Source organism: Triticum aestivum, chromosome 5A (assembly GCF_018294505.1).
Source record: "Triticum aestivum cultivar Chinese Spring chromosome 5A, IWGSC CS RefSeq v2.1, whole genome shotgun sequence".
NCBI lineage: Eukaryota > Viridiplantae > Streptophyta > Magnoliopsida > Poales > Poaceae > Triticum > Triticum aestivum.
The window spans coordinates 505,431,010-505,454,420 of NC_057806.1; the positions used below are offsets into that span (position 1 = coordinate 505,431,010).

The following is a 23,411-nucleotide window of genomic DNA, read 5'->3' on the forward strand; positions in this document are numbered from 1 at the left end:
CTTCTACTCTGTTCGTTTCTTCAAGGAGAACAATTCTACCATCACCATTGTCTGCCAATTCCTTGCCTTGTTTCAGTTTTTTCGAGTTGATTTGATCCGTAAACTGTCATTTGACCTAGGCCCTACCTGTCCGTATGTGCTCGCTCACAAATGCACATCTGCTACATCGAATAAACACACCGCAGGGACAGAACAACGAATAAATACACAGGCAGAAAATACGTATATATGATAACGCAACTATCCAACAACCGCTAATATTTCAACAGTTTATTGCAAACCATCGGAGACAGATAAATTGGATGTTGAGCATCTCTTCCGCGATGTTACAAACCAAGGGAAACACGCGAGTTCAGTGTTCAATGGGTTCACACCATTTTTACAGGGTATATAGTTGCACGTTTCGTTATCAAGGACCATATATAGCCCACTGGGAGGTTAAAAAAGATAAAACCAGTGTGCGTTATTTGCATACATCATCAGATTCTGCAGCGTGTAGCCAGCCGATGACGCGGTGACCGCGGCAGCACCGCTTCACTCACAAGATCAGTGGCATACAATGGACCAAGTATATTGGTAGGCGGGTTTAAGGATCACACGACTTCACGTTTTAGGGGGTCTCAGGCTCTGATGATGAAGTATATTGGGCTCTCCTTTCCAGCCGGTAGCCTGGTGTTTGACAGTTTAGCAAACAGATTAAGAAAGAAACGATCATAACAACTCTTGACATGGAAGATATATATGGTGATGCACTGATGCTATGCAACACACACACAAAATGATATTATTGTGAGAGAGATTTTATTTACCATCAACATATGCTACAGGAACGTGCTGAAGCTTTTCCCAATTGGGATCTCCAACTGTTCTGCATGAACTCATCAACATCTCATTGGAGCGACTGAGTTTGAAGCACTCAAGAGACTGCGGCAGCGTTGGAAGCGACCGAATATTCCTGCAGCCCTTGAGGCCCAGGTCCTTCAGTGACGTCAGGTGCTCCATTTGATCTGGCAAGGTGTCCCAGCTGCAACCGAAGATATAGAGTGAACGGAGGTGGGAGCAAAACCCACCAAGTTCTGGGCCAAGTTTTGTGCTGCAACAGTGCAGGCTGAGTGTGTTGAGATACTTTGGGCCACCATTGTGCTTACCCATCATCCAACTTGGGTAGCTCAAACCATCGTAGCAGTATATGGTCAGTGATTCGAGAAGCTTCGGTGGGCATAGACCCTCTAGTACCTCTGTCTGAACTTTCTTTTCTTTTAACTCTGCTCTGTCATCATAATTCCACCACAGTTCCAATGTTCTGAGCCCTTGTTTATCGGCTAGGTTGGCTTCAAGAGCTTCCTGCTGGCTTTCAACGTTTTGGAGGCCCAAGATAGTCAGTTTGCCGCAAAGCTGGTTTAGGTCGCTGAGTTGCTTTAACTCGCACCCTTGTTCCTTTCTTACTTCAAATGTTTCCAGCGTTCGAAGTAATGTCAGCCTGCCAATGCTTTGAATTTCCTGAAACGGCACTTGGATTATATGTCGCAAGTTGATGAGGCTAAACATATCTTCACACGAGTCAAACACCAAATCACTAATATTACCAAAATCTAGAACCTGCATGTGGTAAAGCTTGGTCAAAGTGCCTGGTAAAACCAGCCTGCTGTCTGAACCATATCTAGTCATAAAAGCAAGATATCGTAGATGCCTTAGCTGACCAATAGATTCTGGGACTGACAACATACCTTGATCACTAGCTATGATAAGCACCCGCAACTTCCTTAGCTTCGCAAACAGACTCTTGAGGACTTTCTCCTCAACTGGTTTTTTCCATTCTGCACTGTCAATGATGAGAGTGCGCAGGTTATCCAATTTACATATTTTCTCAATGATCAATTCTGAACCATAGGTCTGAACAAAAACATGGCGGACGTCTGGGGGAACTTCATCTTCACATCCTTCCATTGTCCAGTTATCTCCTGACCTTTTCCACTGATTCTCGATTCTGAAACAATCACTTCCAGCGACCTTATCCGCTAAATCAAGCAACAGATCATGAACTATATAAGCGTCCATTTTATTGGAGTACTTCCCTACTTCAGGTTGCAGAAATGAGGCTGACACTAGTACATCAAAGTATCCCTGGCAAACATCTTCCAAATCCTTGCCTTCATCGCTACTTCTAGCAAACCCTTCTGCAGCCCAAAGCTTAACTAACTCATGTCGTTCCAAGTAACGTCTTCGAGGAAAAATACTGCAGTAAGCAAAGCATCGTCTGACCTGTTCATCAAGATGTTGGTAGCTCCACCACAGAGCTCCCATGGTGTCATCCAAGTGGTTCCCATCTCGGGAACTTCTCCAGTAATCAATGTTTGGCCTCATACGTAGCTGTCCTCCAACAATTTTGGCCGCCAGAGGTGATCCCTTCAGCTTTTTTGCAATGTGAGTCACAATGTCTTCGAGTCTTATTCGGTCATCAGCAGCAACGCACACGTTCTGAAATGCATAGTGCTTGAACAATTTCAGGAAGACATCTTTATCTAGGACTGACATGGGAATACATCTCTGCTCTACAGCACCCAGAGCTATCAATGCGTCTTTAGTTCGACTAGTCACCAGGATCTTGCTTCCTGCCTCTCCAGCATTCAGCGGTGAAAGTATCTGTTGCAGCTTCTCATACTGCCTCACATCTCTATTATTGTACCAAACATCATCTAGTACCAAGAGGAACCGTTTTCCATGCAGTTTCTTCTCCAAATTAGTCTGTAAGGTGTCAAGATTATTGAACTGAGGGCACGGGGTCCTGCTAGCGGCCTCAGACATCTGCCTGAAAATGGCATCCACACTAAAATCCTGAGAAACGTGAACCCACATAACAAGGTTGAAATGACCATCCTTTTGCTCACGAGCACAAACAAGTTGTGAAAGGGTTGATTTTCCAGAACCACTGATGCCATGAATGCCGATTACGGAATAACATTGAGCCCTATTGGTGTCTGGTTGAGCATCTTCTTCCTTATCATGAAGCATTGCAACTATGTTATCACAATCTTTATCTCTTCCGATTACCAGAGGTGGAGGCCTCGCCGTAGTGACCGCACCTCGTGAGTTGGCAGGTTTGCTCAAATTAACATTGCTTTTGTTTGGCAAGTTCATCTGTTCAAAAAATCCACATGCATCATTTATGACCTTTTCTATTTTTTCTAGGCTCTGCTTCAACTCGATTTTTGACATGCCACAGTCCTGCAAAACAAAATACCAAGCGAGGAAATCGATGAATGAGAAAATATTTCTACGGATCCGAGAAATATACATTAAAAAAAACTGAAGTTAGTTTTAATTTTAAGCTTGATTAGCAAAATAAGATTATTTTTAATATTATCCAACTCAGTTTTTGTTCGTCAGCTTGATATGGTTGCTAAGTTGTAAAGCCAGTGAGCCCCAAATAAACCAGAAAATCAAAGGTAGAGTTGATACTCCCCTTTTGCAATTATTCTAACATGTTTTCATGCAACAATTTAACAAAAAAAACCTTTTTATGCCCGAGATAAAATACAAACAAATAGAGGCAGTAAAGGACCTGATCTTTCAGGAAGTTGCACTTTTTCATGGCAGACGTCAAGAGCTTCTTCACATGACTCTTGTTGCGTCGAGGCCCGGCCACCTCTAACTTGAGATAGTCATCCTGTATCTGTTTCTCTAGGAGGTAATACTCAACATCATCCAAGATGTCCTCTGCTTCGTAGAAAGCAGACTTAAGATCGTTGAACAGCTGCTGCAGACGATGCCTGTAAGGGCTCTCCTCGACTATTTCCATCACGCGCTGCAGAAGCAAAATCTTTGGCTCCAGTTCCTTGAGCTTCTGCGACGCATCAAAGTTGAGGAGGGAGGAGGCTTTCTTGTAGAGCTCGGAGATGATGGGCGAGGCCACCCACCCAGCGGCTTTCATGGCCCATCCTACAGCGACAGCAGCGGACACCGGATCCGCCATTAGAAGCCGCAAGTCGTCGGGCGATTGGCTGGAGAGTATGCCGACACGAGAGTGAATCCACATGGAGCTCAAAAAAGCAAGCGTAGCGTAGATGGGGTTGATCTAGAGGCTGGGTGTGGGGGTAAATTACCTTGGCCGAAAGCGGTGAGGGTCTGGTCAAATCCGGCGGCTGAAGGTGCTGGGCTGATGGCGGTCGATTCCTTGTGGCGAGAAGATCCGGGACGGCGTTCAGCGGCTGGAGGCGGTCGCCGTGTCTAGGTTTCCGGCAGCGGAGCGGTGGCCGGAAATGGAGTGGCCGAGACCATAGCGCCGCTGCTGCACGTGTGGGGCCGGCCAGAGTGAAGGGAAAGTTTTCTCAAATCTCCAACAGCCTATTTAGAAAAAACGATGCTCGTACATACATATGCACGCACGCACACTCTGTCTCTACGAGCACCTCTCAAAAACTGAAATACAACATCATTTTAAGATTGATAAAAGTCGTCACAGACATCTTCATAATTGACGGGACGCACATCACAAAAAGAACTGAAATAAACCCAGAAAAATGTAAGATATCAAGTTTAAAATTTAAACTCATAAGCGTTGGAGATGTCAGCGTCCTTCTAATCATTAAACCACATATTATTTCGCAAACGCTTTTTTATCTGTAGAAAGGGTTTGCAAGTAAGGTGCTTTTTTCAAGAGAGCTTCTATGCCACTTTATGGCATCTTCAATGTTAACCCGTAAAATTTGCTTCGACATTTGTCCGCAGATAAGGGGGACAAGTATGCGGCAATGTTCAGGAAATCGGTAATCGGTAACTGCTCGATCGGCTAGGGAGTAGGAATTAATCGTGAATCGGACAATTAATCGGTCGACCGTTAATCAGTTAGTTTTTTTCTTATAAATCTGAATCCTGGTGTTGGGGCCAGATTTTTGCCACGCAAAAATGTAATTTAAATGGCCTCAAATGAATAAGTACTCGATATGGAAAAATGTTCAACATGAAAGTTATTTTTATTGGCAATGCGAACAACTTTTAAGTTTTGATGATTTTGATCTAAGGTCATATGTGACATGTGAGTTCAAAAAACCAAACAGTTATATGAGTGTATGACAACAATGCTCTAAAATATGATATATTCAACAAGTATGGCAACAATCATCATGTGCTTTTGTCTCTAAGACTTGTAATAACTTGATAACATATAATCATAGTTCTTACATTTGCATAACATAACAAGGTCCACAAGTATGCATGACAGTTGACAATATGACATCGCAAGGTCCACAAGTATCAAGTATGTATGACAATATAACATAACAAGGTCCACAAGTACATATGATAGTATGACATAGCAAGGTCCACAAGTGAAAATTCACAACAGCCATAAAACACAAATAATCATAGTTCTTGACTTCTTGCGTAAGTGCATAATATAACTATGCGGACATGGATGCGGAAAGCCGACCATCCAACTCTACTCGCATACATCTGACCCTAATTTTTCAAAGTTCAGGCGTTCAAATAGCCGCATATATAGGCTAAAATAGTTCAAATGTTCAAATGCAACAATAGTTCAAACAAAAAAAGTTCAAATATTACACTCCAATATTGTCATCCCTCTTAACAGCCCACAGATGCTCAACGGATCTTTCTTCAGTTGCTCGCTGTCAAATTTGTTGATACATTTGAACAAACTCTTCAAATTTGGCTAGATTTTGATAGGGAAGTTTGATAGGATCACCGATGTTTGGGTAAATTGTTGAATATCATCACATTTATGGCTAGGGTACTCCAAAACTACTCCCTCCGTCCCATAATATAAGAACATTTTTTATACTAGTGTAGTGTTAAAAACGTTTTTATTTTGGGACAGAGGGAGTACCTTTTTTTGCCAAAAATAACAGAAGACCACCACTTCTTCGGCAGGTGAATAACATATTGCACTAAACGAGTTGTGAACCACGACTAACAGCAAACCTGACAGGTTGGGCCTACTTGCCGGACCAGGGCGTGGATGCGTAGAGAAGGATGCTAGCGGTGTGTGCAAACAGGTTTGGGCCCACGCACACACCGACCCACTCCCACTCATTCTGTCCCCACGACAGATCTCGCCATGGCCACCATCGGAGCTCTCTGCTCCTTGCCACCGTGAGGGCCTTCCCTCCTGGATGTCGCCTCTGAGTTGGGGGCGCAGCCGGCGGAGATGCAAGCGGAGCCGAAGGACCCCAGCGACGCCGACGACCCTGACCCCAGGAACAGTCCACGGAACCTCACCCTCTTCCGCCCCAACGCGCTGGCGCGGTTCCACCATCGACGCGTTTTTGCGTGAAAAAACACGTTTTTTTTTCTCAAGAGACACGGTTTTGCTTCTGTGAGAGGCACGACCGTGCCACTTGGAAACAAAAAAAAACATGTTTATTTTTTGCTTTCGCGAGCGGCGCGAGAAGCACGATTTTCTCGAAACAAAAAAAACATGTTTTTCCTTTCGCGAGAGGCACGATCATGCCTTTCGGAACGAAAAAACAGGTTTTTTTTTGCTTCCGCGCCGTGCCTCTCGGAAATGATTTTTTTTCTTTCGTGAGAGCAACAGTTTGTTTGCCTGGTTTGTTTTTGAGAAAAAAATTTTGTCAAAACTTATCAACATGGGATCTAATTTTGAATATCTCGATGCAAAGAATCCAACGATGAAATCAGCTCGAGATTTAGACCCATGGTTTAGAAGATAAAACATTTTGAATAAATAAATGAATTAAAAAAAACTCTCGTATTGCGACAAATGACACACGTGCAGTACGGCTGAGAAGCTTTTTTTTCTTTGCACCGGCTGGGCCAGGCCACAGAGGACACCAAACGGGCTGGTTTTTGCGCGCCCGTTGCGAGCCAGGGAAACAAACACGCCCCTAGGGTTTTTCGTGTGCACAACCAAACCCGGCGGCGCCCTCCTCCGGCCGTCCCCACTCCCCCCTGCCATCCGGCGCCCTCCTCCGCAGCGCCACCGCCCCGGCGCCCGGCGGCTCGTTTGCCCGCACGGCCGCCCCTCACCGGCGACCCCCCTGAACTTTCCCCGTCTCGGGCAGGCAGAGAAACGGCGATGACGGCCGCCGTCGCCGGAGCGGACGACGAGAGGAAAGCGCAGGCCCTCGTGCGGTAATCCCCCCTCGCTTCCCGCAGAATCGCTCGCCCGGAAAATACCAAGGAGGGTTCACACGGGTTTGGTTTTGTTCATTCATTAACAGGGATGACGCGCCCAAGCTGCTCGCCGCTCTCAAGGAAATGAAGGACGGGCTCGACCTCGTCAGGTCCAAGGTCGAGTCGCTCACCCGCAAGGTACCCCCCGCTTTCCCCCCTCGCGGGCGACCCGTCTCACGCTATGATTCTGATGATTACGCGCGAGTTTAGCCGCCGGAATTCGGGACAACTAGGGGATGTGATTCTGGTTAAGCCGTTGGGGGGCCATGGCGAAAACGAAGAAAATTCTGTTGAATTTTGTGTGGTCTTGTTTAGGAAGAACCTAAACATGGGCATTTAGTTAATCTTGCTTCCAAACATCAGCCTGCAAACATGGAAGCCTAGTAGTAGGCAGGAAGAATGAGCAACAGGGCTGGAAAAGAAAACTACTCTCTCTGATCCATAATACCGTAGTTCAAAACTGCGACACTTATTTTGGATAGGAGGGAGTACTGATTAAACAACACCAGTAGTTAGTGTCTAACTTGCCATAGTTCCCATCATCTCCAAGCCGAAGCACAATATCAATCCAATGAAGCCCAAAAAAACATCTCCAATCAATCAAGCCCTGTTGATTGAGAAAACAGGAGAATAGAAGGGAGCAACAGAAATACAGAACAGAGGGCATGGTGGCCATCACCAGTTGATGTGAGACCAAACATTCTTTCTGCGGCCAAGTGGCTCCCTAAGGTCTTTCAGCTAATATAAAGGATAGGGAACAATACATGCACTGGTCAGCAGCTGCTTGCACTGATCCCTTATCCTAGATATTGCATGAATGTCACGTTTAGTCAAACAGATAGCCACTCTATCACATTTTGAATTCTTGAGAATCTATAGGAAGCGCCGACGCACCAGGAATGACATGTGCCGGCAAGCGAAACACAGAAACATGCCCCCCAAGTGCACACTTTCAATCCCAGTTGTTGGCCTTTGGCAGATTCTGCTGCTTCCTGTCTGAAAATGAGTAACATTTTCAGGTCAGATGAGATCAAATCTGGCTGTAAACAATCTTTAGTTTAGAAAACCTAGAAAAGGACCAATCTGGAGAGCTGTATGCACAAACAGAGGTGCAAGGAAGCTACCACCTATTCCAACTGAGACAATATGTATTAGCGTTTTGTTGCCCCAGCTTGCATTTCAAGAAGTAGCGGCGATTAATCTTTACTGTTTCTGCTATATTTGCCAAGTTAAGAGATTTGTTTCAAAATTTACCCATGAGCCACTTTTATAAGTTTCTGGAAACTGCTTGATTTTATCTCTAATAGCCCAGACTTCAGGAACCACATTCACCCCATCACTGTTTATGACTGCATCTCTTGGAGCCCTTAGAGCCACATAATTACTGATCTGTTCCCTGTACTATTTGTCTGACAAGCAAATCAATCAAGTCAACTTTGACATATCTTCCATCCATTCCTAATGTTAGCTTTTGGGTGGGTGGCAAAAACTGACGATTCTGTTCAATTTTCTGTGTGGTGCAGGTTAGGAAAAACCAGCTGCTGACAGGCGATGGCATTGGGTACCTGGAGGCCAAGCACCACCTGCTGCTGAGCTACTGCCAGGACCTCGTCCACTACCTGCTACGCAAGGCCAAGGGACTGTCCGTCGATGGCCACCCCGTCGTGCGCAGCCTTGTCGAGATCAGGCTGTTTCTTGAGAAGGTGTGTGCGCCCTTAAGTGTTGATTGTTAAGCTGCCAGTCTCCATTTATGCAGCTGTCTAATAGTAGATGGTGTTATATTTTCTGTGTGCTAGATTCGCCCAATAGACAAGAAGATGGAGTACCAGATCCAGAAGCTCACCAATGCTGCAGATGGTGCGGCTGCCCAGGATAAGGTGCCAGACGCTGAGGTCAATGTCAAGGGCAGGCAACAAGGCGAGGATGACCTGTTGGGGTACCGGCCAAACCCGGATATGATGGATCCCAAAATTGTTTCTGAAGGACAGGTGAAATTCTCACTAACTGATGTTTTCCCTTATACTGTATGTGTTAAGGTGGTAATGTTTGACTGTTCACGCTGACACAGACACACACCAATCAGTTACCATCAAAATTTGTGCATTGAATTCAGCAGCTTCTTTAGCCCAAACATCAATCAATAAATCTTATATATATTTTGATGACATCAAATTTATCCATCCTTACAAAGCTGTTTTCTGTACATAATATAGTTGCCAGTTGGATGAGAAATCGATATTTCCAGTGCAGTATCCTGCAGAATCAAATTAAGTTGCTACTTAACAACTTCTGATGAATTCGAGATTACACTGTAACTTGGTTTATGTGCCTGGTTTTAAGTGAACTGTATCATAGCATATTGTTGCTTTTGTGGATACTGCTACCCGTTGCTTAAATGCTGCCATATTCTAAGTTTCTAACTGCACTATTCCTGTTAATGACGTGAATATGGGTCACTCTGTTTTATATCAGTAGTAATGATGATTTCATGACTAGAGTTCAATTTACACAGATTTGTTGTGTCTGATGTGTGTACCTGTTTGACTTCAGGGCAAAGATGGTATCTACGTTCCTCCGAGAATTGGGCCAGCTGCCATGGATGATAGTCATAGTAAAGACGCTGTAAGGAAAGAGAAAAGATTATTGCGTATGGCAACAGAGAATCCTTACTTCAAGGAGATGATTGATGATGCTGCTGATAGACCTGAAGAGGTTTGTATATTGTGTCTTTTTGTATAGTTGGCTACACTAAGCTACATCGAGGTAACTAAGTTTTCTGCGCAATCTTGCAGTGGAAGGAAACAGCGGGTGACGAAAGCAAAGAATTTATGGCCTACATGCGGCAGAGAGAGAAGCAAGAGAAGGCGGAAGAGGAGCTGTTCACCCGAGCTCCCGTAACCAAACGTGAAAAGTACATGGAGAAGCAGATGAAAAAGCAGCTTCATGGGTATGTTGTTCCATCGTTCTACAGAGTTTATGGATTTTCTCTTGTGGTACAGGCTTCCCCCTTATAAAGTGAACCCGTCAGCCACATGAGTACATGAAGATAGCTTTGGCCACATTTAGCTGAGCTTGCCCTTTTAAGATCTTTTGCTTTTGCTAACCAACTTATGAACTGGCATGTTTCTGTGTACAGATTGCAAGGCCTGACCGACGGATTCGACCTCGGGATGAACACGCTGCTCGATGGCGAGAAGGAAGACGACGGTGGTTCCAGTGAGCCGCGTAGACAGAGCGCGGGGCGGAGAAAACACCAGAAAGGTGGCAAGAGGAAGCGGCATTAGTTCAGACCTGACAATGATGGTCCTCTGAAATTTTGCCGTGTTCTCAAGCCAAACAAGAGATTTGGTACCACTAGAAACTGAACCAATTGTGAACAGAGATGAATTTTGCCTAGAAGCAGCAGTTTTGTCCTTGAGACGATTGCCGCTTCTTTATCCTCAGCTGTTTGCCTGTGTTCTCCGGTTCCGACAACTTTGAATCCGTTGTGTATGAATAGATGTTCTGTTGAGTATGAGAGCATGATCAGAGAACTGCGAAACTGCACGGTGGTTGCTGATTCCAACATCGATCTCCACGTAAAATTAGTCTGGCCTTAATCTTGATCATTATTGCCAAAATCCACTGGATGTTCCATTTTCATATTGGAAAAATAAACATGTCGACACTCTCTATAGCAGTACAAAATTTAAGCAGTACAATACCCACGTACCCATATACTCCACATAACACATACTCCATTACACGCAACCTGGTCGGGTCGACCATTACATAATTTGAGCAGCACATACTCAATTACTCCTACATAGTTTCTCATGTATTCAAGATGTTCCAAACATCAATCTGGCCCTTTCTTCAACAAGCAGCCGTGGATATTTCCTGCCTAGATTGAACAGTCAGAAGGTCCATCAGCTGATGTTGAAGCTCCCTAAAACAAAGTAAATTTGCAGCAGGATATGCAAGAACCACACTGAACTACTAAATTTGCAACTGCCAAGAACTGAAGATGGCTGCTATATAGGTTAGTGCCAGATAACAGCAGAGCGACATCTTAACAATGGCAAAGCCAAGGGACATGCTGCCGCTGCTAGGAGGAAGGGAACAATGAAAGTTGGATAGATTGAAACCTGGAAGAAACGCCAGAACTGATCGCCCTTTCCAGCATGGACCGTTTGATTTGTAGATTAATTTTTCTCTTTATGTCCGGTGGCAAGGCATGAGTGCATGGTGATGTGGCATGCTACCTTTTGAATCCTTCCATCAAAACTTCGTTACTTTGAACACTGCCAAATCTGGAGTATCGATGTTAATATTGCATTTTCTAAAGCGTAGCGGATAGAGGTGGTGCTGACGGGGCTTCCCCCACTACAAACTACTATATTCAAAAGGTTGATGCGGGTAACAAGGGTAACAACAATATCATTTTTTAGTACTTATTTATCATCAGTATTAAGGGTAAGACTCCAAATGTGTAACCTTTTGTTCCCGGCAAGATAGGAACACATCAGAGATTCATTAGAGTCGAAGAGGACAACATCCAGAGCTACAATAATTGTAGCTGAGGCAACCAGGAGCTAGCCTAGGGAGGTGTGAAAAACATTGATGTTTGCCGTGCTTTCGACAAACACTTATATTCAGTGCTATATTTTCCCGTAATAACGCACGGGCATTCAACTAGTATCTTTGTATTAAGTCTAGTTCTGGAGGATGCACCACTGTCAGATGAAGCTATACCTCCCTTGGCTGGCATCCTCTAGAGCAGTAACATATCTGTACCTAAAAAGTGATTTCTTGTCTGACCCCGCATTGCATGTCCCGTGTTCCGCCTCAAATTTGACACATCTTGTTTTTTGTGGGATTTGTGCCCCCTGCCCAGCTACATGTGTTGGATTTAAGTGGCTGCTGGATCTTAACAGGAGATGCCATCTCAATTTAACATTTCATAGGCATCACCTTGTGACAGGGGTGAGACATGAACTAATGCAGGAACTTCAACCAAATCGTGGTGGTACTTCACAAGTCTACGATACTTCCATGGGCAAAAACAAAAGCTGTAAATGGTTTGTCTGACTGACTCTAGCAGGCATCCTTCTAGTATCTTCTTCGTAGGTAAGGATGATGTGACTTCACTCTGCTTTATTTTCTTCCAGTCAGAAGGAGTATAATCTCAGTGAGCTAAGTTTGCCTTTTGATTTAAATAGATGAAAGGATAAGATACAGCAGGGACGAATTAATGGAGATCCAAGACTTCAGCGTTACATGGTGTGCGGCTTCCACCAGAACTGCGAAGGATGGAATGAAACAAGTTCTGGTTTACTTTTCTCGTGCACTTCAGTCTGGGCATTTGATTAAATAGTGCAGCTATTTTGACTCTCTCACTGCACACTGCAAACTGCCTGACAGTTGTGATATGAAGAATTAGCTTGTACAGTATATGATCCATATACTCTTGTGATACTGAAGTATGTATTCAGTCAGCTTGTCTGTTTTAACAGAAGGCTTTTGTATTATGTTGTCAGATGTGAGTCCATGGGTTCAAACGGTTGATGCTTCCAGATCTAGGATGATTTTGGTCTTCACCATGTGTATGTATTTGCCATTTTGATCACCCTCAACCTTATGAGCAGCACATGGTAACCCAAGGAGAGTCCATGAGGTGCAGCATTTTCCATGTAAACATTGTTCCTGGATGTGGACTAAATGGATCATTTTGTTCCTTCCTGAGTGGAAAACAACTAAGTTCATTCCCCCTACTGGGAATTAAATGGATGTATTTATTCTTTTAACCAGCTATCAGCTAAGGACTTCCAGAAGTAATCCAAGTATGCCCAAAAAGATAAGAAACATGCTGCTAGTCAAGTTTGTATTGTTCATATAACTGTACATACTCTATAACTTCACGATAGACTAACTATACAGAATCAACATCTAATCCTTTGCAAAATCAATGGTTTAGAAAAGCTAAAAAAATGAACATCAGTCAGTATTTACCAGCAAAAAGGCCATGCTGAGCAAGAAACCTCTAGAGTTTCTTAAGCAAAAAACCAAACCTGCTCATCAACCGCCATTCACAGCTCACCAGTACTCCCCGCATGAGCATTTCCCATCTTTCATCCTATGGAACCTGTTGCTATCTCTCAATATTACCTCCCTTCCAGTCGATTTAGAGATATACTTGATTGCAGAATGGCAATCTGCGCACACACGGAGATTCTTAAAGATCCTTATTGGTTTTGTTGGCGATGTAGTAATCAAACCAAATGCCACAGCAATCTTCTCGCTGTGCTGGAGCAGACACTCCTCCTTGAGCTCATCCGACATGTCATGGAACACGATGCTTGTGTCTGGTACGTAGCCAATGTCTTTAATTTCTCTGATCAGCACAGCCAACTTTGCATAGATCTCTTGTGCTTGCGGATGGCCGGTGTCACCAGCTCTGAACTCGTGAATGGTATTTCCAACATGCATCCAACTCAAGCCAGTTTCTTTACTCAAGTTCTTGTGTCTCATCAGACTCCTTATTCTTGCAACTTCGTCCCATAAACCACCATGGGCATACAAGTTTGAGAGAAGGACGTATGGAGCTGGATCTCGCGGCTCGAGATCTATGACATGATTAGCTGCAATTTTACCAATCTCAATACTATCGTAAGTCCTACAAGCACCGAGCAGAGTCTTCCAAATCAATGCATCCGCTTTACAGGGCATTTCATTAATGAACTCCAGGGCTTCTTGAACAAGACCTGATCGTGCAAGAAGATCCACCATGCAAGCATAATGTTCCATCCTCGGTATGAGTCCATGATCCTTCTGCATTGATCTGAAGTATTCCTTTCCTTCTTTCACCAGACCAACATGGCTACAGGCAGATAACACAGCAATGTATGTGACATCATTTGGTTTGACACCGGATAAGATCATGTCATGAAACAATGACAACGCTCGTTCCGCGTGCCCATGCTTGGCTAAGCCACTGATTACTGAAGTCCATGAAATCACATTACGGTCGTCCATTTCATCAAATGCTCGACAAGCATCATCCAAATATCCACACCTAGAATACATGGAAACAAGGGAGTTGCTTATACCTTTATCAGACTCAAAGCCTGCTTTGATTGAAAGCGCATGCAGTTGCTGACCCTTGGTTGGCAACCCTACAGTGGTAGCAGCACTAAGCAGACTAGCAAATGTGAAGGTGCTGACTCCGACGTCCATGCTCTCAATCTGAGAACTCCAAGAGGCATTGCTGCTCTCAGTTCCACCAATATCAGAACTGGTGGAAAGTATGTTGCTTTCATAAAGCTGGTCGAACGCCTTTCTAGCCTCCACCATGCAACCAGATTCAGCATACATGCTGACCAGAGCATTCCCAACAACGTTTACATTCCCTATGCTGGTTTTCATGACACGGGCATGAATCTGTCTGCCTGAATCTTGATCAGAAAGGTTTGCACAGGCCTTAAGAAGACTAGAATATGTGATGTGGTTTGGTTCGATGCTCTCATTTAACATTTCGCAGAGGAGTTCTATTGCATTGTTTTCCTGTGCTCCACATTGCACATATCCTGATATCAGTGCTGTCCATGACATAACGTTATGTGTGGGCATTCGTTTGAAGACTTTCCTTGCACATTCCATGGACTGTTCCATTTGCAATTTTGCGTACATGTCCACTAGTCCAGAGCTCACACAAGTATCAGAAACCAACCCCAGCCGTAGTACTAGAGAATGCAGTTGCTGCCCCAATCTGACCGATCCCTGCTCTGCGCATGCCGAAATCATGCTGCTCATGGTGTATCCGTCGGGCTCAAAACCATCTTCTAGCATGCCAAGAAATAATTCAACCGCCTTGCCTGCACACCCGCCTTGCACATACCGTGTAATCATCAGCGTCCAGACGACCACTGTCCTCTCAACCAACCCATCAAACACCTTCCGTGCTGCCACCAGGTGTCCGTTCCTCGCAAACATATCAATCAATGCGCAGCCCACCGACACGTCGGTGCCCCAGAACCCCGTCTTGAGCGCAAACCCAAGGACCACGGCGCCAGACAGGCGAAAGAGCTCCCCCGGAAAGCAGGCACGAGCCGCGGCACAGAGCGTGAACGCGTTGGGCCGGAGCCCCGACTCGAGCATCTCGCCGAGGAGGAGCAGGGCCTCCTGCTCCGCGCCGTTTCGCGCGAGGCAGAAGGCCATCGCCGTCCAGGACACGAGGTCCCGCAGGCCGCGCATTCCGTCGAACACCCTGCGCGCGGCGCTCACGTGGCCGCACTTGGAGTACATGGTGAGGAGCGAGTTGGCGACCAAGGCGTCGGTGTCGAGGACCTCGGTGCCGAGGAGGCGGCGGTGGAGCGCGCGGCCGAGGCGGAGGTCGCCGGCGCGCGCGGCGGCGGCGAGGAGCGACGCCGCGGCGGAGGCGGAGGGGGTTTCGGACGAGAGCGCCTGCAGGTTTGGTGTCCGTGGGCTGAAGTGGCGATGAGGGGTCTGGATTGGAGGTGGCGACGGTGGGAGCCCGGGGGGAAGGGCGGCCAGGGTCGAGGCCATGGCAGCACCGGCTGGAAGGGAGGGAGAGGGCATCGGCGTTGATGCCGGCCGTTGGGCAACTGACAGCCGTCCCGCTCTCGGATAAGCTCGGAAATGGACTGCGGCGTCGCGTTTTTTTTTAAGGTCCCAAAGGACCCCGAAACTTTAGATAAGAGTAGCACCCAGTGTTGCAAAAATGATGAAATTCTCGACATAATTCAGCCTTTAAACGAAAATAATATTGGCGTAAAATGCTGATATAGTTCACCCAGTGTTGTTTACTTATTTTCTTCACTCCACGGCATAACACTTTTGTTTATGCCAGCCAAGAGATATTTATTTATTTATTGTTTTGCAGCCCACAATCCCTTTTATTTATACCGCAACGTAGCCTCTTTTCAATTATGCCAGTGGGAAGACATTTGTTTACTTTTTGTTTCGTGGACCAAAATCCCTTTTATTTATATTATCGGGGTTTTTCGTTTCGCATACTATAATCCCGTTGCCAACCGGGATTTTTCGTTTCGCAACCCACAATTCCCATTATTTATGTCAACTGAGATTTTTTGTTTCGCAGTCCACAATTCCCTTTTATTTATGCTGACCGGGATTTTTCATTTCACAACCCACAATCCCTTTTGTTTATATTTTTCCCCAATCCACAATTTTATTTAGTTATTATGCCAATTGGATGATTTATTTCTTTCCTACCCACAACTCACCCTCCATTAGTTGATTCACATACTACTTGTTAATTTTCATACTCACAAGCATATATAAATTGGTGAAATTAGGTGTAAAGAAGTTAGGTGGGACTTGTAACCTGTTTTTTTTAGACGAACTCGCAAAGCTTTATTAATGATCTGTCACGCTTACAGGGACGAAAGAAAGTTCTCCCGGGTGGCCTAACCAAACATGGCGACCGGTCCCAAGAGTTAAAGCATGCTTTGCTAGTTTGTGCGCCTCGACATTCGAGGTTCTAAACTCGTGTCTAAATAAACAGGAAATAAAACTACTAGAATGCTCCTTGATCTCCTGCACTACTGCACCATAAGCCGAAGATGTTCCTCGCTGTAACAAACTTGTTTTATAAGCATGAGCGGAATCTATGCAACTTGGCCCAAAAACATAAACGTCGCAGTGAGGCCCGATAACATCACCGACTCACTTTCAATTACAATATAACGGATTGCAGGTTTTGTTCCCACAAATATCAGGAGATTTCTGCAAAAGTATATGTCAGACCAAGAATATCATTTCCCTTTATTAGTAGGTGTAGATTCAATATAGTACAACCAGAAACAACATCACAACAAATATGAAAATACAGAGCATCCCGTGAAAAATGTAGAAAGGACCCCAAAGATTTGAATCATAACACAATCAGGTCCAAAGGTGTGATGGTTTGTGGCCTTTGGAGATTGATAATTTGGTTTGTATGATTTTTGCGAAATTATATAGGTTTTTCTTTTTCAAAGATGCCATAAGGGCTGCAACGCCTGCATGCACACGTGCGCACAGGGAGGCTGAGTCATTCATCATGCAAAACGTCTTTCGGTACTCCAATTGCCCCCTTCATCATGTATGTGCTGCAACACCACACTCTCGGAGGGGGATTCCATTAAAAACCACGTTGCCCTGATGCATGGATTCTTGCTACAAGATTTTTTTTCTAAAATGCATCGCATTCATTTTATAGGAATGGATTCTTTAGGATTGCGTCCATATCAACCTAATTCTAAAATTCATAGCATTATATGTGTCCTCATGGAAAAAAAATCCAAGGCTTAGATGGAAAGGGCATCATGATTCTTTACTTTCCTAAGAACAGAGCATAAGTATGCATCACACGATTGGCGATTGCACTATTCTCCAATGCCACTTATCAGAAATGTACACACATTTTGACAAAACAAAATGACAAGAACTGGACATGCTTATGCATCACCCGATTACACTATTCTCAATTGTCACCTATCAGGCTATCAACATAGTGACATGAGAGGGAAGGCACATGTGGACGTGGGCCGTCGGGCACGCCGGAGTGAATGGTTCAAAGTGGCAGCTTGAACATCTCGTCTCCTCTCGCGACGATGAGCTTCCTGCAGATCCACCCGATGTGATCGTTGTCTCTGTTAACTTCACAAAACGGCATGGGTTTATCTACAAAACCGACGGCGACGAGCAAATCAACCAGCGCGGCGCCACTTGTCGCTTCTTGATTGACTTTGGATCAAACTGTCACATTCCATGACACGACACGACACATTGTCGTCGCCCAACAGAATAACGGGATTGGCACAACGCGGAACAAAGACTGACATAATTCAGGAGCTCACCGACGGATACAGCATCACGACGTCATCATCCGACAACAGAGGATGTTGGGTGGCGGGATGGAGTTTTGCAAGTACCTCGACTAAACCATCACATTCTCTCTGCAAATTTCTGGGCCTGTGGTGCTTTTACCTCAAATAAATAATTTATTGTTAGAGGGGAAAAGCATAAAAATACGTCCACTTGCTCTCTGCCTTTTCCCGATCAGCAACCTCCTCCCCTCCCCTCATCAAGGGTTTTCCTCCTCTCCTCTCCTCTCCTACCCTTCGCCGCTTCACCGCTGCTGCCTTCCCTCCCTCGCAAGCCTCCTCCGCGTCGCCGCCGCCCGCCCGTCGGATCCGCCATGGCTTCCGGTAACTACCTCCCAACGCCCCTCCCCTCCCCTCCGGTCCTCCCCGCCCTTCACGCGCTCTTCGCTCGATTTTCCCGTGCTCTCCCTTCCCGCGCCGTTCCATGGCCCCTCTTCGCCGGCTAGCGGCCAGCCGCTAGATCCGCGGTAGGGCCCGTGGTTTCCGGGGTTCTGGTTGCCGCGGCGTGGGAACCGGAGCGTTCCGCGCGCGCGGCTTAGATCGATTCCAGGGGATGCGGCATGTGGCCGAGGGGAACTACCTACTAGTCGTAGTACCTAGTGTGGTCCGTGGAGTGGCGGGTTCGGAGTTCATCGTGCCGCAGGGCGAGGGCAGTTATGGTTTTGTAGGTTTTGGGTCGATTCTGTGAGAACATGGCAACGAGGGTCGTTGTTCTGTACTTTGATGGCACCAGGACTCTTCGTTTGTCGATTGTAAATGTGAAGCACAGGCAGCGTGCTTGTAATGCCTAGCTAGATGTGCGCTTCTACTTCGCTGCTCTTGCTGTTGCTGTGCAATGATGAACTGATGATGAACAGGACATGCCTCGGTGCAAATCATGAAACCATTTGCTGCTGGTATAGGGTGTAGCCTGGCTGCCTAGGAGTTTGCTGTCTTAAGATAATTGTTATAATTGTAATTTTGTTGAGCATGAAATTGTCATTCATTTCGCTACCGGTTAAGATACTTAAATAGCCCTTGTAACTTGGTTTGTGTCATTAAGACAGAAACACAAGCAATGGTAGTTTGGCATTTATTATTATTTCTAATGCATAATTTGATAGCCTCTGACGTGCTCCCCTTTCTATCTGCCGATTACATTTCAGACCAGAACAAAGATTCAAAATCGGAGGGGCTGTCTGAGGCAAAAAAGGGGGCTTCCCCAACAGCTGGTGCAGGCCTTCCCAGTCCTTTTGATTTCTCCAACATGAGCAGCTTGCTCAATGTATGTTTTCTCCCTGTGCCCTTAATATGTTTTTCAATTATGGACTTGAAATGCTTTTTGCTCTGCTGTGCTAGATTCATGAAACATATCCTCCTTTGTGCATTACAGCAGTTCTACTTTGTTTTTCTTGTATATATCTAACTTTCATGTTGTCACCTGAAGGATCCATCAATAAGAGAGATGGCTGAGCAAATTGCCAGCGACCCTGTATTCAACCAGATGGCTGAGCAGCTTCAGAAAAGTGCGCAGGGTACAGGGGAACAGGGTGTTCCAAATTTGGATCCTCAAGCATACATGGAAACCATGACACAAGTTATGCAGAATCCTCAGTTTATGTCAATGGCGGAGCGTCTTGGGAATACTCTTATGCAGGTATCACATTTTATTTCCTCGCTTGTCACCCAAATTTTATGCAATGCATTTTTTTTCTCAAGTGTTCTCCTATGTATGGCAGGATCCTGCAATGTCCAGTATGCTTGAGAACTTGACTAGTCCAGCTCACAAAGAGCAGCTTGAAGAGCGAATGTCCCGTATCAAGGATGATCCGTCTTTGAAGCCAATTCTTGATGAGATAGAGCGTGGTGGTCCATCTGCAATGGTGAAGTAGGTATTGTGTGCGAGTATGGATACCTGATTACAGCTTAAAGTTGCTGAGATATTCTTCTTTACTTCAGGTACTGGAATGACCCTGAGATTCTTCAAAAGATTGGCCAGGCTATGTCATTGAACTTCCCAGTAGATGCTGCTACTTCCACTGTACTATCTGGACCTCAAGAAACTGATGAAGAAGGCGAGGATGATGATGAGTCCATTGTCCATAACACCGCCAGTGTCGGTGATGCAGAGGTAATTGCGTCAAAGAATATTGATAGGCCTTGCCTTCTAATTCTTTTCTGCTGCTAGTTGATTTACCAATTTTATTGGTATTTATCCATGTCAGTATCTTCATAAGGATGCTCTGTGCTACTTAGTGGTTAACATTTAGTGTTTACCACATTTGTCACTATGCAACCATTTTTTGGTTAAGGAAAGGCATGTATCTCCAACTAGGCTCACAAACTTTTATTTGTGTGGCTAAGGAATGCTCCCCCTCCCTTGATGGTTTTACATCATGATCAGGCTTCTTTGGTTTATATAGCCTACAGGCACTGTGCTTGTAAAATGAGTCATCTAATCTGTTTATTTAAAGGCAACTCACAAATTATCCTGTAATTTATGTGGATCCTGAAAATGGGTCCATTCTCAGATGATTGCTGTTCTTTGTGGTAGAACTATCTGAGCTTGAACAGGGCCATTTCTCACTGGATACCATAGCCTTGTTTTCTTTCTAAATGGGATTTCCCCTTAACTTGCGTTAGATGTGGTTTGACTTCTACCATCATCTTTTTACTTGCGCCTGAGGAAATCTCTATATGATATTGTTGTACTTATTTACTATTAAGTGCTGCATTGACAAGTTGAATACGACAACAGGGACTGAAGAAAGCATTAGATGGTGGAGCAAACAAGGATGAAGAAGATGTGGAGGGAAGAAGGGCCTTACATTTTGCATGTGGATACGGCGAGGTGCGTGATATGCTGAACTTTTGTCAACTTAAATCAATGATCCAACATTCAGACCAATTGAGTATACCCTTATACTGTAGCATATTTCCACATCTGGCCTTTCCTGTTATGTCACTTGTAAGTTTCAAATTCCATGAGTTGATAAAGAGATATGGTTCAGTTGACTTGTTTCTAGTCATGGTATATCTTATTGCAGCCAATTCAAGCAGTATACTTTGTGATTTGGTAAATTGTTAATTTTTTGAAGATATTTTGTTTACAAGGTCCTTATTAACATTTCCTAGTCCTTAGTTGTTGAATTGTAACTTGGAACATAACAACTTATATACTACTACGAGTTCTCACTTCAAGGCCACCTGTGTTTTATTATTATCTGTAGTATATGTTACTAGATATCTTGTTTAGCGTGTCCTGCATATATTGTATAAAAAGATGTTGATTATCAGCAATTGATTGCATCAGCTTGTGTTTTTTTTTTTCAGTTGAAGTGTGCAGAAATCCTTCTGGAGGCAGGCGCTGCAGTTGACGCACTGGATAAGAACAAGAACACCCCACTGCACTATGCCGCTGGATACGGTCGGAAGGAATGCGTGGATCTTCTCTTGAAGCACGGCGCTGCTGTGTAAGTGAAACCATCTATTCTCTCTCTAATTAACCAGCATAAATCTCGCTCGCGTTCAACTGTTTCTAAACGACTGCAGCACGCTCCAAAATCTGGACGGGAAGACCCCCATCGAGGTGGCCAAGCTCAACAACCAGGACGAGGTGGTGAAGCTGCTCGAGCAGGACGTGTTCCTATGAAGCAAACCCTCAGACCCAGCGCTCGTCGATCCTAAAACTCTCCCTTGGTTCTGGACTCTCGGCGGTGTCATATCGTGGCGTGGTGTTGATTGTTTCCCCTCAGTTTTACTTAGTCGGTAGCTCTCGCCTGTAACCTGTGTGGCCTTGCGGTGCTACTCAACAGAGTCCCATCTTCTTCTCATTTGTTTTGATCCTGCTGTGCAACCCTGTTCTTGGTCCATCTCCATGCACGGGGGATATGGGTTCGCTGTGGGAGCTGTCAGGGGTGATGATTGCGTATATACCCCTGTCGTGAATATTTCTTGGTGTTGAAAATGATATCGCAAGGTGCAATTTTTGTTTAATCTGTTGTTTAGGCTGGCTGCTTCCGTGTTCTTCATCTTTAGAAGATCTTTGTGAGTCCTGTAACACGAACTCGGTTTCAGACTGATTTTAGAAGGCGATTGGAAAAAGGCACGAAGGCGAAACAAGTCAACAAGTGTGTTACTTGCTGCTTCGTTTAATTCTGGAGTGGTTCCCTCTCGCTCTCTCTCCCCTGCGACAACTGTGGGTTGATACATCTTATAGGGTGAATATCAGGTGATACAATGACTTGTATGCTCCCATGATACTACTAATTTGACAAAGTTGATTTTAAATGTTCTGAAAATTCCAAAAAAAAAAACCCCACGGATGTTCGCAAAACATGTGTCTACGGTCCCTAAAATATTTAGATCAAAATTCGAAATACATATTGAGAAACAAAAAAGACAAATTCAGCATAATAGTGTCAATAAAGACAAAGGGATGAATATTGTCACAACCTAAATTATTCACATCCGTTTTTCTTTTGTTTCTCTATATGTACTTTGAATTTCTGATCTAAATTTTTTAGAGTTTGTAGACATATGTGTTCTGAACATCCACAATTTTTTCAGATTTTTTCAAAACATTTAAATTTGACTTTTTAAAATTGGTATCATGGGAGCATACTAGAGGTGGTATCACCTATTGGCCATCTACATGCCATGCTCTTTCCGGCAGCCCACCTACAGGCCATCTCTACGCTATGCTCTAACCACGCCTCTCTTCTCCTTCAGGGAACCCCACCTCATATACAAGCGTCAAGCTTTTAGCCGCCTCGCTAAGACGCTTAAGATCTAGCAATGTCAGAAGGTGCGCGACATTGAGACGCAGATCTTGATCTCCAAGGAGATCATTTGGCAGCTTTGACAGGAATCCCGCTTGTTCACTCATAAGGAACGCTCTATGCGCTGCAATGTTAAGAGCAACTACATGGGTCTCCTCTCGATCCAAAAAAATTGAAACGAGGCATCAAAGCGGGCTCACAACCATTTGAACTGCGGATGCGAACACTAAACTTTTCCGCATCAAAGCAAATGATTGCGGAAAGAAAAGTTTCATCTAGTCGCTCGAGGACTACCAATGGGGTCGCCATCACGCAAGAGGACAAAGAACTTGCGCTCCACTCCCATTACAGTGGGCACCTGGGAACGAAGTCGCATTGCTTTGTTAAAATCAACTGGGAGGCCCTTGGCTACCAGCGACGTGATTTGTGTGACCTTGATGCTGACTTTGATGCGGACGAGATCAAAGAGGTCGTGTTCTCCCTCCCCTCTGGCAAGGTGCTCGGCCCTGGTGGCTTCATTGGGGCTTTCTTTAAAAAGGTCGTGTTCTCCCTCCCCTCTGGCGAGGCGCTCGACCCCAACGGCTTCTTCATTGGGGCTTTCCTTAAAGAG

General features: G+C 44.9%; 4 protein-coding genes across 6 annotated transcripts; 2 read left to right on the plus strand and 2 right to left on the minus strand.

Moving 5' to 3' along the window:
* Positions 1 to 247: 247 nt before the first annotated feature.
* Positions 248 to 4,364, minus strand: LOC123104374 (putative disease resistance RPP13-like protein 1). Its single transcript, XM_044526206.1, has 4 exons — positions 4,104 to 4,364; positions 3,563 to 4,001; positions 810 to 3,225; positions 248 to 669 (listed from the first exon to the last, which is right to left on the minus strand). The coding sequence occupies exons 2-4, from the start codon at positions 3,971 to 3,973 to the stop codon at positions 611 to 613; spliced, it is 2,886 nt and encodes a 961-aa protein (XP_044382141.1). The 5' UTR covers positions 3,974 to 4,001; positions 4,104 to 4,364; the 3' UTR covers positions 248 to 610.
* A 2,462-nt stretch (positions 4,365 to 6,826) lies between these two features.
* On the plus strand, positions 6,827 to 10,595 carry LOC123104377 (neuroguidin-A). Its single transcript, XM_044526212.1, has 7 exons — positions 6,827 to 7,110; positions 7,200 to 7,290; positions 8,676 to 8,855; positions 8,949 to 9,140; positions 9,703 to 9,864; positions 9,945 to 10,099; positions 10,289 to 10,595. The coding sequence occupies exons 1-7, from the start codon at positions 7,055 to 7,057 to the stop codon at positions 10,434 to 10,436; spliced, it is 984 nt and encodes a 327-aa protein (XP_044382147.1). The 5' UTR covers positions 6,827 to 7,054; the 3' UTR covers positions 10,437 to 10,595.
* Positions 10,596 to 10,725: 130 nt separating this feature from the next.
* On the minus strand, positions 10,726 to 15,815 carry LOC123104375 (pentatricopeptide repeat-containing protein At3g49170, chloroplastic). Of its 3 annotated transcripts, XM_044526209.1 has the most exons (3): positions 13,144 to 15,815; positions 11,280 to 11,444; positions 10,726 to 11,035 (listed from the first exon to the last, which is right to left on the minus strand). In XM_044526209.1, the coding sequence occupies exon 1, from the start codon at positions 15,727 to 15,729 to the stop codon at positions 13,228 to 13,230; it is 2,502 nt and encodes an 833-aa protein (XP_044382144.1). In that variant the 5' UTR covers positions 15,730 to 15,815; the 3' UTR covers positions 10,726 to 11,035; positions 11,280 to 11,444; positions 13,144 to 13,227. The 3 variants fall into 3 exon arrangements, with proteins under 3 accessions (XP_044382144.1, XP_044382143.1, XP_044382142.1); XM_044526208.1 differs by lacking the exon at positions 11,280 to 11,444; XM_044526207.1 differs by having other exon boundaries at positions 10,726 to 11,444.
* Positions 15,816 to 18,185: 2,370 nt separating this feature from the next.
* Positions 18,186 to 22,016, plus strand: LOC123104376 (ankyrin repeat domain-containing protein 2A). The gene is made up of 8 exons (XM_044526211.1): positions 18,186 to 18,365; positions 19,187 to 19,305; positions 19,468 to 19,677; positions 19,760 to 19,908; positions 19,980 to 20,151; positions 20,779 to 20,871; positions 21,354 to 21,493; positions 21,573 to 22,016. The coding sequence occupies exons 1-8, from the start codon at positions 18,356 to 18,358 to the stop codon at positions 21,670 to 21,672; spliced, it is 993 nt and encodes a 330-aa protein (XP_044382146.1). The 5' UTR covers positions 18,186 to 18,355; the 3' UTR covers positions 21,673 to 22,016.
* The last annotated feature ends 1,395 nt before the right edge of the window (positions 22,017 to 23,411 follow it).